The sequence below is a fragment of the Chiloscyllium plagiosum genome, chromosome 16, assembly GCF_004010195.1.
Source record: "Chiloscyllium plagiosum isolate BGI_BamShark_2017 chromosome 16, ASM401019v2, whole genome shotgun sequence".
NCBI classification, from domain to species: domain Eukaryota; kingdom Metazoa; phylum Chordata; class Chondrichthyes; order Orectolobiformes; family Hemiscylliidae; genus Chiloscyllium; species Chiloscyllium plagiosum.
In genome coordinates this window covers 24,679,945-24,696,302 of record NC_057725.1, presented here as the reverse complement: position 1 = coordinate 24,696,302, position 16,358 = coordinate 24,679,945, and the positions used below count along the sequence as shown (strand labels likewise).

General features: G+C 40.9%; 1 protein-coding gene across 3 annotated transcripts in view; it reads right to left on the bottom strand.

The window, feature by feature from the left end:
- Positions 1–16,358, bottom strand: part of LOC122557702 (doublecortin domain-containing protein 1-like) — a 544,701-nt gene that overhangs the window by 239,887 nt on the left and 288,456 nt on the right. For all 3 annotated transcript variants that reach the window (XM_043705576.1, XM_043705578.1, XM_043705577.1), the window contains 2 exons: positions 16,220–16,341; positions 3,562–3,622 (listed from right to left, as the gene is read on the bottom strand). In XM_043705576.1, the coding sequence (XP_043561511.1) occupies positions 3,562–3,622; positions 16,220–16,341 (183 nt within the window). The remainder of the gene's footprint in view (positions 1–3,561; positions 3,623–16,219; positions 16,342–16,358) is intronic.

Below are 16,358 nucleotides of genomic sequence, written 5' to 3'. Positions count from 1 at the left end.
CGGAAGTGGTGGCAGACACGGCAGTAGGGGTGGCGGAAGTCACTGAGCGTGTGGCATCGGCGATGATGTGAGGGCCGGAAGTGGCTGTGGGAGTGGCCATGATGGGGGCAGAAGTGACATCATCAATCAGCGTCGTGGTGGTAGCTGCATCAGCCGCATGGCTAATGGCGTTTCCGAGGCCAGGGGGATCTTCTGGAATGTTTGAGGAGCGCTGGTTATGGAGGTGGGTAGATAAAAGTTTGTTGTACTTAGTTTTTGATGTTTGAGATGGAATTGAAATACTGTTTGTTGAGAGTATGAATTCTCTTGAGGATGTAGTACAGAGTGGGTCCTTTGCAATTCTGAGAGAGTGTAGCCCTCAGCTGAGGGAGGGCAGACTGTAGAGAGGTTAGGTACCGGCGCATTGCTGCAAGTGTGGAGCGGAGGATCTTGATGGAGAACCGTTGCTGGTGTTTTTGAATCTGTAGTCTGTACTGTTTGTCCTGTTCGGGTCCGAACTCTGCTGGTTTAAAGGTGGTCCGGAGTCCGTGTGGGGTGAGTTGGTTACGGAGACAGGCACTGAGGAAGCAAATGTGGCTGTGATACCGAGTTTGTTTCAGGACATGGTTGAAGAGCTTCAGGGCTGAGGAAATGACCTGGGAGTTGCAATGAGAGAGTGACTCCCTGAGATTCTTGTAGAGAGAGGAGGAAAACTTCTTCAAGGCAGGCATCCTTGCAAGAGGATTCTTGTAGAGAGAGGAGGAAAACTTCTTCAAGGCAGGCATCCTTGCAAGAGCATGTGCCTGCAGACCAACACACCAGCCAATCATGAGAAACAATGTTATCCATTCTTCCATCCAACTTCCACCTCAGGGTGGAAATTTCTGACCTATATGTCATTAAGATTTTTTTTAACTCTAAGAAACAATGATATCATTGGGATAAGTAACCCTTTTAGATAAATTTGGACTTCATTCAGTGAACTTAGAAATGTTTGTTCTTTCCAGGAATTTCTTGGCTTCTAATTTCATGGTTGTCAGCTTTGGCTTATTGTTAACATTCTGGAGGTTCCTACTCCACTCTAGGACTGGATCACAAAAATCAAGGTGAACACATCAGTGCAGTACTGAGGAAGAGCAGCAGAGCCAGTGCTGTTTCCTAACTGATGTGATGTAATGCAAAGTCACAACCACTTGCAAGAGTGGATATAAAGGATCTCATGGCTCTATCTCAGAAAAAACAAAGGAGTTATCACCCCATATCACACCACCAAAATCACACAAACAGATTACCTGCTCATTACTACATTAAGTTTGTGGAATCGAGATGCATGGAAATTAGCTGCTGATGACAACAGTGAATACATTTCAAAATCATTTCATGAGCTATAAGGTGCATTGGGACATCAGGTCATCATGAAAAGCTTAGTATAAATGCAAGTCTTACCTTTTTTCCCCAACAATGGCTAGGATATTAGTAAATGGATTATTTCTTCTGCAGTGAGTAAATTTTGAGAATTTCTGAAGCACCACAGTGATATGTAACCACTGTCTCCTAAATCTATGTCGAACACTGAATTAGGTATTATTGCCTCTTCTGTAGAATCTCTTGCACAACTCTACTGAGCAGTCTACTCCTTATACACTCTTATGATCCATAGTTTAATGACCCCAAGTTAAAGATCTTGCAATTCTTGCAGTAGAATTATGCAACAGTGTGTTACAGAAATCCAGAGATCTGGATTCAGAAGGATGTTGTGAAACTTGAAAGGGCTCATAAAAGATTTACAAGGATGTTGCCAGATTTGGAGGATTTGAGCTATAGGGAAATGCTGAATAGGCTGGGGCTGTTTTCCCTGGAGTGTCAGAGGCTGAGGGGTGACCTTATAGAGGTTTATAAAATCATAAGGGGCATGGATAGGATAAATAGACAAGGTCTTTTTCCCTGGGTGGGGGGTGCAGGGGGTGGAGTCCAGAACTCGAGGGCATAGATTTAGGGTGAGAAGGGAAAGATATAAAAAGGGACATAAGGGCAACATTTTCACACAGAGGATAGTGCATGTATGGAATGAGCTGCCAGCAGAGATGGTGGAGGCTGCTAAAATTACAGCATTTAAAAGGGACCTGAATGGGCATTTGAATAGAAAGGGTTTGGAGGGATATGGGCCAAGTGCTGGCAAATGGGGCTAGATTAGGTTAGGATATCTGGTCGGCATGGACGTGTTGGACTAAAGGTCTGTTTCTGTGCTGTACATCTCTATGACTATCATATAAAAAAGTATAACTGATTGCTCTCCACCTTCTGCAGTTCCACCTCCATTCCCCCCCCAACCAAATTTCATAGATGATCACATAATCTGCAGGAAATACACAATGGATGCAAAATATACAGCTCAGGCAAATGCCACGTCCATGATTCCTGCTCAATCAGAATGGCAAATAGAAAAAAAAAGGAATTTTATCACATAAAGCACAATGAGATTGGCCAGAGAGCTTTATCTCCAGCATTTCCAATTATAAAAAGAGCTGGAGGTCTAAAAGTAGAATACCTGTCTGGCTCCTTTTCAATAATAAAACAGTGCAATACAGAAGAGCTTAAAAAATGAATAAATACACATTCAAACAGTGTGAAGAAATGCTTAAATGAATAGTCAAGGTTTTTGAGCTCAAAATACATTCCAAGTTATACAAACTATGCAAACTTTGCTCCAGGGTTCGTTCTTTTAGTAAAGTTACAAGTGCGTCTGTTGTGGAGATGTTGGCGATTTCACTACAACTAGTAAACAGAGCAAATCTGTCAGCTGCTAAATTTCTTGGAATCTAGCAGAAAAGGTCAACTCTAACTAAATCATTTGAATGAAGAGTTGCAAAGTACGAATGAAACAAGGTGCACATTTCCAAAGTTCTTCACGTTGCACTCATCACAAACACAAGAATCTAAATTCCAAATGATCACAATAATTTATACTACAGAGTAAAAGGTGCTAATTGGTTGGCAAGCCAACTTATTGTGTGTTGAGATGTTTCCATGGAGAAAGCAACGAGCAAATGTAGCCTCTCCAAGAGGCGCAGGAACTCACAATCATATAGAATATTACTGAATTCTGCCAAATTGGCTGTACATACCAACTGGCTATTCAAACAAGTATGTTCCTTTCCTTGTTCATAACAGTGTACAGATGTACTCAAACAGTCCATGCAAAACAAAACATCCACTTATAGATGGGGTTCTGCAATTGGGGAATTGTTCAACAAAATCTGCCCAATGTATTAAAAGCTATGTTAATGATGAATTTTAGATAATCATTTGAGATTACCCATACTGGAAACAGGATATATTCATATGCAGGAATCCATTCTCGACAAATAAAAGATTGAGTTCAAGCCTTGTGACTTTTAGGAATTACCAGGAAGCTTAGGAAGCCTACAAAGCCCCATTGCTTTCTCTATGGCAATCAGAGTTGATTTATCCAACCAAACTGTACCCTTTCCTCCCATAGCAAAACTGCTGTGATCATTTGTACTACCGGGTGACTATTTCAAAGTAGTAGAAATAGTAGTAGAATAGAGATGCAATACAAACCATGGAGTAAATGTGACCAGCTGTACTAAACCCCCATTGCTGTTCTGGACATTGTCTCATTCTGTGGAAAAAAAACATGAAAAAAGTATCCAAAAACTGTTGTATATAAATAAAATGAAGATCATGTTACAAGCAATGCTTCAGTAGTTTCAGTAGCATAGTAGTTATAAAAGTGGATGAGCAATGAAGGTCAGGAGTACAATAAACCTTGATAGGGTCTGAAACAATACAATGGGTAGAATTTTAGTTTACACAATAGGTGTTAACCATGAAAGTCACTGTCTGATATTCAACTCCACTAACATTAATGGAACTGAATTTTACACATGAAATATAGATAACTCATACAATATTGTTAGTTTTAAAAAATTATTCAAGGAATGAGAGTGTTACTGGACCAACATTTATTGCCCATTCCAATTGACATATAAATACATGAATTGGGAATAGAGGTGATGCATTGAGCTGCTCCAACTTACTCTACCATTCAATAAGATCATAGTTAATTGCCCTCAAGGATCTCATGGTGAGCTGCCTTCTTGAATAGTGTAAGGACACCCAAAGTGCTGTGGAGGGAGGGAGCTTCTGGACGTTAACCCAGTCACAGTGAAGGAATGGCTAGATGGGTCCAAGTCTAATGGCCTTGCTTTGAAGGGGAACTTGCAGGTAGTCTTCCTATGCTTCTGCTGTGCACATCCTTCTTGATGGCAGAGGTCAAGGGTTTGGAAGGTGCTGACAAAAGAGTCTTAGCGAATTACCAAAATGCACTCTTTTATTTTGAAAACATACTACACACTGCTGCCATTATGTCAGTGGCAGAGGGAATGAATGTTGAAGGTGTTAAATGGAGTACCAATCCAGCTTTCTCCTGGATAGTAAGACAATTATAGAGTCATAGAGATATACAGTACAGAAACAGACCCTTCAGTCCAACTTGTCCATGCCGACCAGATATCCTAACCTAATCTAGGCCCATATCTCTCCAAACCCTTCTAAGTCACATCCAGATGCCTTTTAAATGTTGTAGTTGTATCAGCATCCACCACTTCCTCTGGCAGCTCATTCCATACACACACCACCCTGTGTGTGAAAAAGTTGCCCCTTAGGTCCCTTTTAAATCTATCCCCTCTCACCCTAAACCTATGCCCTCTAGTTCTGGATATCCTACCCCAGGGAAAAGACCTTGTCTATTTACCCTATCCATGACCCTCATGATTTTGTAAACCTCTCTAAGGTCACCCCTCAGCCTCTGATCCTCTAGGATAAAAAGCCCTAGCCTATTCAGCTTCTCCCTACAGTGCAAACCATCCAACCCTGGCAACACCCTTGTAATTCTTTTCTGAACCCTTTCAAGTTTCACAACATCCTTCTGGTAGGAGGGAGACCAGAATTGCTGCTCAATGCTCTGACCAATAAAGGAAAGCATACCAGATGCCTTCTTCACTATCCTATCTACCTGTGACTCCACTTTCAAGGAGCTATGAACCTGAACTCCAAGGTCTCCTGTTCAGAAACACTCCTCAGGACCTTACCATAAGCATATAAGTCCTGTTTAGATTTCCCTTTCCAACACACAGCACCTCACATTTATCTAAATTAAACTTCATCTGCCAATTGTTGAGTGTTTATGGCTTATTATGCCATTGCCTAGCAATTTCTTTTACCCGAGTAAATCTGGTTTTCCTTTGGGCTAAAGACAATCATTGCAGTTGCTAGAAAAAAGCAAACTGGTTCACTTGACACTGGCCTGGCCCTGCCTCAATCAAACACTCTAATCTACTAAAAGATTATTTCTTAATGTCTTTGAAAATGGAGCAACAAGTTACTGAGGTGTAAAGTTCAAGACGACCACCCACTACCAGCACTGCCTCCTTGAAGCAAATTCTTAGATGTTCTAAATGACACATTTAATGGTTGCTACAGTGTCTATCTGCAATGGCACTTCCAACAGAAGTAGATGTCACATGACTCTGCAAGCCAACCAATATATCAAGTACAATTTCATTTCTTCAAAACATCTTTGTTTAAAATTTAAAACAGAAAAAGTGTAAGCACTAATGAATTACAACACACATGGTCACAAAGAAAATTCACTCATTAAAAAAATAGCATGTTAACTTTAGACAGTACAATTTCATGACTCTCTGCATATGCATTGTAAACATTGTCTTTAAATCTTGCAAGTCTCTTATTGGTGCTTGTATGCATGGTGGTTGATTGTTTATCTGGTATCTGCTCAATTCTTCAGAGAAGTTTTATTCTTGTAGTAAGTTCTGTTTCCATGGCAAATGTTGTCCCTTGTTGAGAGCAGCAGACTGCTGGGGTTTATAGACATTCTAAATTTTATTAGTGTTGAGATGACATATTCCTTTCAACTATCTGCAATGAAGGAAAAGCTTCTCTAGGTGCCTGTATATGAGGACACATTGCATGTAATGAAGGTGACAACTGCACAACACAAATGCAGGTTGCTACAGGGCTGACATTAGTTGAAAGCATAAAATGATTGCACTCTGACAAGTTCTCCAATAGTCAGCTCTGCAAATAACTTTGTAGTTTTATCATTTGGATCTCTTTCATTTTACCTTGATTGTCACCCTTGGAGAAACAATTCAGAGTTTAGTAGGCTTTTTTCTCAAGATTACAAGTGTACATTGGATATTAGAAATGAGCAATAAATGCTGGCTTGGCCAGTGACACAAACATCCCATGGTCAAATAAATAAAAACAAGCACTGCACTGGCTTTAATACTTAATTTCATTATTCAAGTTAGGCCAGGAGAGCATGTCTTAAATCTCAAACTGGATTCAGTTCCCTAATAGCTTGCAATAAATGCACTTCAGCATCTCTTTCCTTATCTCCTCAGGAATGATGACTATTTCTTTTAAACGAGATCCAGTCTCAGGCTATCACTCTATCTCTGTATATCTCAAACTCTATTATAGCAACAAGTGGTTCGGTAACAGTGGTTAACACAGTTGCCACACAATACTACAGTCTAGATTTGATTCCAGCCTTAGGTAACTGTCTGGAGTTTTCATTTTCTTCCAACGTCACATGGGTTTCCACTGGGTTCTTGCAGTCCAAAAACATGCAGGTTAAGTGGATTGGCCATGCTAAATTGCCCCGTAGTGTCCAGGAATGTGCAGGTTAGGTATGCGGGGTTACAGGGAATAGGATTGGTGGAGGGGTGTAGATCCGGGTGAAATGCTCTTCGGACAGCAGTATCATTCAGGCTGTATTAATGTGTTGCATGCAAACACAATTGGTTGTCCCTTTGTCATGATCCCAACTAATGGTATGAGAGAATGAAACTGGCCTGACAGATTTTTTTAAAATCTCATGGTTACTCAATGCGACATACTCACACCAGTTTGCAAATTTTATTTTTAACAGTAAGATCAAAACTTAAAATAAAATCTGTTAGAATGATCTCAAAACACATAGCTAAACATAGTTTCATCCATTTTCTCATGCAATCCATTGTAGAGACCCAACTTCAGAGAAGTTACATTAGCTCAACTCTTAGTTTCTAAGGAACTGACTTCTTGCAGTTTATTTGCCATTGACTATGGAGACAAGACTGCTGACATTGATCTTTCACAAATCCTACTGCCTCAACTTTCTTTATTCTAATAACCTGCAGATTTCTAAGTAAACAACTTTCCTGGCTTGGTATTGCAGCTTTACAAACTAAACCCTTCTGAAGTCACTGGTTTCTAAACTGCCCTGAACACTCTCAAGGGGAAAAACTCACTTCTGAACCAACTCTAGTGTTCTTTGAAATGAATTTAAAAACTCACTTAATCCTGGACTCTTCTGAACTGAAATGACACTAATGCCCTTAAATGTCATAACCTGAACAACATAACTCTTTACAGTTACCAACCCAGGGGTCTGCAGATGCTTGCTTTCTGAAAAATGCTGGATTCAGGTCACTGTTCCGGAAGGAATCTCTGACATTATTTCTTTAAAGAGAAAACTCTTCACAGAACAACCAATATTTACTTCTCTCTATTGCAAAATCCGAATTCCAAAAATAATATTATATACACAAACATAGTCATAACATAACTTTCACCACACTTGTTGCATTAGGTTGCTCCAAATCTTGTCTCAATGGCATGACATTGAAAAGTGAACTCATCATTATCATTATTGATTCTTGTGAGAGCTGCTTCTTGTTATGTACCCCTATATCAGTGTCCATCCAATACAGTGAGCTCAGGTAGTTCACTCTGAAGACAATAACTTTCCAAATAGTACAGTAACTCAACAAATCATTACATTGCCTTAACGCCTCTGTTGGTTGCTGCATCTCTGCTGCACCAGGGTCAGGATCTGGAGGAGTCTTTTTGCTGTAAGTATGTGATCTATGTACTTGACTTGAGGTGTCTTCAGTTGTTTTTTTTTCTTGTTTAGCTTCAGGTTCATCTATCAAGCTCTGTGAAGCAGTCACATTAGATTCTGATTATGGTCTACAACATCTTCTATGAATGTGGCAGCATTCATAGCCTAGGAGATCATCCACAATAGTTTTCACTCAAAGTCTACCTCATGCTGCTTCCATTTGTACTTTTCTGAAGCAGATGAAATATGAAATAGCATACACAGCCATTTGTATGGTGTCCAGATTGTGGTTGGAAAACTGCACACTTCATCTAGCTTAATTTGTCAATAAATTCTTCTCAGCAAGGTTAGTAAAGACCTTTGCCTTGGCAAGCTGCAGCAGTGTTTCTTCAATAGTTGGGGCAGGATAGTGAGACTTCTTCAAAAAGCTTTGAGATCCTTTAGTTCTACACATTCCATGTCATTTTAATGTTTTCAGCACCACCGTGCTGCTAAGGAGTTGTTACTTTCCTGATTTCAGAGATGTGCTCTCTTTTCTCAAGGCAATTCCATCTGAGATCATCTTTCAGTTATCTCAGGATTCAGCCAGAGATATCCTTTTAGTAACATACTAATCAATAAACCGCTCTCCTTGATCAAGGATCCTGAACACATGCTATTGATAAAAAAAACATTAGTACAGCATTCAAAATGCATCTTCAATGCCATCAAAACCTCTGCTCTTCCAAGAAATCAATGCTTCAGTATAGTACAAAGAATAACAAAGAACAAGGAAAATTTACAGCCTAGGAACAGGCCCTTCAGCCCTCCAAGCCTGAGCTGATCTAAATCCACTGTCTAAACCTATTGTCCAATTCCTAAGCATCTGTATCCCTCTGCTCGCCACCGACTCATGCATCTGTCCAGGCGCACCTTAAATGAATCTAACGTGCCTGCCTCTACTACCTCCAACGCATTCCAGGCACCTACCACCCACTGTATAAAGTACTTTCCACGTGTATCCCCCTTGAACTTTTCACCTCTCATTATTGAACCCCTCACCCTGGGGAAAAAGCTTATCTCTATCCACCCTGTCTGTACCCTTCATGATTTTGTAGACCTCAATCAGGTCCTTTTCAATCTCATTTTTTCTAATGAAAACAATCCTGACCTACTCAACCTCTCTTCATAGCTAGCATCTTCCATACCAGGCAACATCCTCGTAAACCTTCTCTGCACCCTCTCCAAAGCGTCCACATCCTTTTGGTAATGTGGCAACCAGAACTGTACACAGTATTCTAAATGTGGCCAAACCAAAGTCTTGTACAATTTTAACATGACCTGCCAGCTCTTATACTCAACACCCTGTTTGATGAAGGCAAGCATACTATATGCCTTCTTGACCACTCTATCCACCTGTGCAGCAACCTTCAGGGTACAATGGACTGCACTCCCAGATCTCTCTGCCCATCAACTTTTCCCAAGGCTCTTCAGTTTACAGTATAGTTTGGTCTAGAATTAGACTTCCCAAAATGCATCACCTCACTTTTGTCTGGATTGAACTCCATCTGCCACTTCTCCATCCAACTCTCCAGTCTATCTATACTCTCCTGTACTCTTTGACAGTCCCCTATGCTTTCTGCTACTCCACTAATCTTCGTGTCATCTGCAAACTTACTGATCAGAACAACAATGTCCTCTTTCAGATCATTTATGTATATCATAAACAACAGTGACCCCAATACTGATCCCTGTGAAACACCACTGGTCACCTTTCTCCATTTCGAGAAACTCTCTTCAACTACTTCTCTGTCTCCTGTTGCTCAACCAGTTCTTTATCCACCTAGCTACAATATCTGCACACCATGTGACTTCACTTTCTCCATTAGTTTACCATGGGGAATCTTATCAAATGCCTTACTAACGTCCACATTTATGACATCTACAGCCCTTCCTTCATCTATCAACTTGGTCACTTCCTCAAAGAATTCTATTAAGTTGGTAAGGCACAATCTCCCCCACACAAAACCATGTTGCCTATCACTGATAAGCCCATTATTTTCCAAATATAAATAGATTTTATCCCTCAGTACCTTCTCCAGCAACTTTCCCACCACTGGCTTCAGGCTCAGTGGTCTGTAGTTGCCTGGAATATCCCTACTACCCTTCTTGTACAGGGGAACAACATTAGCAACCCTCCAGTCCTCTGGCACTTCACTTGTATTTAAGGATGCCACAAAGATATCTGTCAGGGCCCCAGCTATTTCCTCTCTCATCTCCCTCAGCAACCTGGGATAGATCCCATCCAGTCCTGGGGATTTGTCCATCTTAATATCCTTTAGCTGACCCAACACATCTTTCCTCCCTGTGTCAACATGATCCAGAATAAAAAAACTCTATTTCTAACCTCAACATTCATCATGTCCTTCACCTCAGTGAACACTGATGCAAAGTAAACATTGAAAATCTCACTCATTTTCTCTGGTTTGACACACAACCTTCCTTCCTTATCCTTTAGTGGACCAACCCTTTCTCTAGTTAACCTCTTGCTTCTTATATAAGAATAAAATGCTTTGGGATTCTTCTTAATTCTGCTCGCTAATGTTATTTCATGACCCCTTTTAGCCCACTTGATTCCTCATTTAAGATTGGTCCTACTTTCCTGATATTCCTCCAAGGCCTGTTTGTTCTTAGCTGCCTGGACCTTACGTACTCTTCCCTTTTCCTCTTGGCAAGTTGCACGATTTCTCCTGTCATCCATGGTTCATGAATTTTGCCTTTCGTATATCTTGTTTTCAAAGGGACATGCCTATCCTACAATATCTTCAACCTAACTTTGAAAGCCTCCCACATATCAAATGTGGACTTCCCTTCAAATGGCTTTGAATTTTGATATAATTGGCCTTGGCCCGGTTTAGTACTCTTCCCTTTGGACCACTCTCATCTCTGTCTAGGAGTATTCTAAAACTTACCGAATTGTGGTCACTATTGCCAAAGAAATCCCCACTGCAACGTCTACCACCGAGTTTGGCTCATTCCCCAACACCAGGTTCAATATGGCCCTTTCCCTCATCGAACTATTGACATACTGTTCTAGAAAACTTTCCTGGATGCTCCTTACAAATTCTGCCCCACCAAGACATCTGACACTGTGTTTTCCAGTCAATGTTGGGAAAATTAAAATCTCCCATCACCACCACCGTGTTGCCTCAACATCTTTCTATAATCTGTTTAACTATTTGTTCTTCGACTTCGCACTCACTGTTGGGAGGCCTGTAGAAAAAGCCCAAACAATGTAACTGCACCCTTCTTATTTCTCAGGTCTACTCATAATGCCTCACTGCTCAAGCCCTCCATAGTATCCTTGAGTACAGCTGTGATACCACATCTGATCAGCAATACAACTACTTCCCCCCTTTAAGGAGAGGCTGGGCATGTTGGGACTTCTTTCTACGAGGTGGAAGAAGCTGACGGGTGACCTGATAAAGGTTTATAAAATCATGAAGGATATAGATAAGATGAATAGCTAAGGTCATAGAGTCATAGAAATGTACAGCATGGAAACAGACCCTTCGATCCAACCCGTCCATGTCGACCAGATATCCGAACCCAATCTAGTCCCACCTGCCAACACCCAGCCCATATCCCTCCAAACTCTTCCTATTCATGTACCCATCCAACTGCCTCTTAAATGTTGCAGTTGTACCAGCCTCGGCCACTTCCTCTGGCAGCTCATTCCATACACATACCACCCTCTGTGAGAAGAAGTTGCCCCGAGGTGTCTTTTATATCTTTCCCCTCTCACCCTAAACCTATGCCTTCTAGTTCTGCACTCCCCGACCCCAGGGAAAAGATTTTGCCTATTAACCCTATCCATACCCCTCATAATTTTGTAAACCTCTGTAAGGTCACCCCTCAGCCTCCAACACTCCAGGGAAAACAGCCCCAGCCTGTTCAGCCTCTCCCTATAGCTCAAATCCTCCAACCCTGGCAACATCCTTATAAATCTTTTCTGAAACCTTTCAAGTTTCACAACATCTTTCCGATAGGAAGGAGACCAGAATTGCACGCAATATTCCAACAGTGGCCTAACCAATGTCCTATACAGCCGCAACATGACCTCCCAACTCCTGTACTCAATACCCTGACCAATAAAGGAAAGCATACCAAACGCCTTCTTCATTATCCTATTTACCTGCGACTCCACTTTCAAGGAGCTATGAACCTGCACTCCAAGGTTGTTCAGCAACACTCCCTAGAATCTTACCATTAAGTGTATAAGTCTTGCTAAGATTTGTTTTCCCAAAATGCAGCACCTCGCATTTATCTGAATTAAACTCAATCTGTCACTTCTCAGCCCATTGGCCTATCTGGTCAAGATTCGTCTTTTCCCCAGGGTAGGGGAGTCTAAAATCAGGGAGTATAGGATTAAGTTGGGAGGGGAAAGATTTCAAAGGAACCTGAGTGGCAAACATTTTCTCACAGTATGTGTATGGAATGATTTGCAGGAGAAAGTGATCAAGGTAAATTCAATTACAACATTTAAAGATATTTGGACAGGTATTTGGAGTGGAAAGGTTTAGTGGCATGTGGGCCAGAAGCAGGCAAATGGGTCTAGTTCAGTTTAGGAAACTTGGCCGCCATAGGCGAATTGGGCTGAAGGGTCTGTTTCCGTGCTGTAGGACTCTATAGCTCTATATTGTTTCTTTCAGTACCTGGCTCTTTTAGAGCCCTAAAATTCCAAACATGTTCAGCAGGATCTCCTTTGCTGTCTTTTTCAGTTTAGCTGGCATTCTTATTGCTGAGAAAACCTAGACACACTTTCAGCTATACCATTTTGACACCATTTTCAAGCAGTGCATCTGATGGCTGTCACAGATTGCTCTAAATGCCTCTGTGGGCAGAGGTCATAGGACTGCAGGAAACTTGCCAGTTCACTAAGGCCAATTGCATTTTTTCAATCAAAATGAGCAATATATATGACTGTGTCCCAAAAAGAATAAATAAGCAACTACTTATACCCAGCATACTAACTAGAGAGAGCAGAATGTCTTGTTGTGAATATTTCCCTGCACTGTTAATCCACTTAAAATAAATTAGCTAAGTAAGACCAACACTAAAATGTTAGACAAAGATTTGTTGTGAGTACATTAAGCGTTGTACATTGTCAATAGTAATTTCAATTCCATAAAATACTGGATTTAAATCATGTTTAAACTAATTAAATGGAGATCAATGAAAAAGGAAATTTTTAATCAAATCACCCCACTTGTCTGCCCTCTGGAAAAGCCACACAGGATTGCAAAACTATCAAACCTTTATCTGAAAAGGGAGGGAGACAAAAAAAATGTAACAATAGCCCAGTTAGCTTTATGTCTATCATTGGGAAAATGTTAGAGCTGGAAATGTGTTGCTGGAAAAGCGCAGCAGGTCAGGCAGCATCCAGGGAACAGGAGAATCGACGTTTCGGGCATAAGCCCTTCTTCAGGAATGAGGAAAGTTTGTCCAGCAGGCTAAGATAAAAGGTAGGGAGGAGGGACTTGGGAGAGGGGCGTCGGAGATGTGATAGGTGGAAAGAGGTCAAGGTGAGGTTGATAGGTCAGACTGGGGTGGGGGCGGAGAGGTCGGGAAGAAGGTTGCAGGTTAGGAAGGCGGTGCTGAATTTGATGGATTTGACTGAGACAGGGTGGGGGTAGTGGAAATGAGGAAACTGGTGAAATCCGAGTTCATCTCTTGTGGTTGGAGGGTTCCTAGGCGGAAGATGAGGTGTTCTTCCTCCAACCGTCGTTTTGTTGTGGTCTGACGATGGAGGAGTCCAAAGACCTGCATATCCTTGGTGGAGTGGGAGGGGGAATTGAAATGTTGAGCTACAGGGTGGTTGGATTGGTTGGTCCGGATGTCCCAGAGGTGTTCTCTGAAAAGCTCCGCAAGTAGCCGTTAGAGCCGTAAAATGTTAGAGGCTATTATAAAGGAGGTAATAGGAGGGCATTTCAAAATAAATTATATGATCAGGCAGAGTCAGCATAGCTTCACAAAAGGGAAAGCATGCTTAGATAATTTATTAGAATTCTTTGAGGTGGTAACAAGCAGGATAGATAAAAGGGGGAAAGTGGATGTAATATATTTGGATTTTTGGAAAGCATTTAAACGACTTACTAAGATAAGAGCCCAATGGGTTGGGGGTGGTATATTAACATAAATAGAATGCTGGCTGCCTAATAGAAGGCAGAGAGCTGGGGGAAAAGGGCCATTTTCAGGATGGTAACTTCCAACTAGTAGAGTGCCACAATGATCAATGCTCAGATCAATTATTTCAAATACGTATTAATGACTTGGATAAGGAAACTATCACCAGGTTTGTGGATGACAGAAATAGGTGGGAAGGCATTTACAGGGGATGACACTGCAGAGAGATGTGGCCAAGTTATGCCAGTTCGCAAAAAACTTAGCAGATGGAATATGATGTGGGAATATGAGAGTTTATGCACTTTGGCAGGAAAATTGAAAATTGGAATATTATTTAAAATGGAGAAAGACCACAAAGTTACAGCTCAGGAGGATTTGGGTGTTCTCCTGCATAAAAACCACAAAAAGCTAACATCCAAGTTCAATATGTAATTGGGAAGGCTAAAGGAACGTTAGCCTTTATTTCAAAGGGAATGGAAATAAAAATAGGGATTCTTTCTCTACTATAAAGGCACTAATCACACCGCAAATGGAACACTGTAAACAGTTTTGGGTCCTTCATGTAAGGAGAGGTATACTGGCACTGGAGGTACTCTACAGCTGTTTCAAGAGAATCATACCAGATATGGAGGGATTGTCCTCAGAAAAGAGGTTGAGCAGGTTGGTCCTATAGTCACTGGAGTTTGGAAGAATGAGAGGCAACCTTATGAATCTTAGGAGATATGATAAGATAGATGTGGAATAGCTTTCACACCTTCGTGGGAGAGTCTATGACTGGACAGCAAAATCTCAGAATAAGGGATATTCTATCCAGAGATGCAGGAGACTTTCTTCTCTAAGGGTACTGAAATTCCCTATCGCAGAGAGTTGTAATGGTTTGGTAATTAAATATATTCAAGACAGAGATCGACACATTTATAATTAGGAAGGAAATCATGGGCTAATGGGGAAAAGGCAGGAAAGTGGAGTTGAGGATTATCAGATCAGCCATGATCTCACTGAATTAGACAGTCAGAAGGCTGGAAGGACACAGCAAGCCAGGCAGCATCAGGAGGCGCAGAAGTCAACATTTTGGTTGTAACCCTTCTTCAGGACTGGGGGTGGGTGTGGGAGAGCTGCAGATAAAGGGGGTGGTGGGAGCAGGGTGGTGAAATGGGGATAGGTGAAGCCAGGTAGAGGGTACGACCTGGTTGGTCAATGGGAGGAATGAATCCAGTTGGTGGCTGAATGGCAGAGTAGACTTGATAGGCTAAATGCCCTACTTATGCTCCAACATACCCAAGAGCAATATTAATAATGGACTAACACTAGGATGTGTGACCAACCATTTTAACCACCAAAAATATTCTGAGTAAGAAAAACATAATGTTATTAAAACAGCTTAAAAAATGAAAATGTTTGGCATTTTTGGTTTGAAAGATGCTTTTATATCTTCTTTCTTTCTTCCAGTTTATTGAAAAGTAATAATAGTCACCACTAAGGACAAGTGTGACTAAACTGATTTGATGATTTTTCTTTGCATGAATCCCTTTCCGAGTTTCTGGACATCAACAGATTGCATAGTGAGTGCTGGAGAAATCACAATTGCGAAAAAAAAAGTTTACAGGTGAGGAAACTAATAGGAGACATCAGAAAGTAAAAAAAAAGTTTTAAAAAATCTATAACTCTTCCCAGATAACGCACACATTTTAAGTACTTGAATGTTAATTCAATGGCATCAAACTGATAATGCCACAGATCAAAGTTCAGTGAACATTACCGCTCGTGAGAATATTTGATGGGGATGACATTTCTCTGTCACTATTTTAATTAAGGTACTAAGCCAGTGCCAACTCAATTAAAAGAGTGAATGAAAGAAAGTAACCCATGGCCAGACAAAATAGAGTATGCATTTGTTCAAACTGCCAATATTAATTTTTACCCTCCATTATTATAAATTTAACACAGGAAGGCATTTAAACATCATGCTTTTAATTCAAATTTTTCAGGAGTAATCTTATTACAATGAAGTCAGAAATTAATGGTTAATTTCAACAATATAGATTCTGCCGTAATGTTGTGTGTGTGTTTTTTTTTAAATTATATAGTATGCATGGCATATCAAACAGATTTAATGATTATGCTTGTAAAGAAACATCATACCTTTTCTGCACAACTAACGTATAACCTTCAAACTCCACATTACCCACACTCTTCAACCGGATGGGTTGATCACTGACAGCAAGGCAGAGTTGGGGAACAGCACGACATATGATCATTCCAGCCTTTGCATCCATTGCAC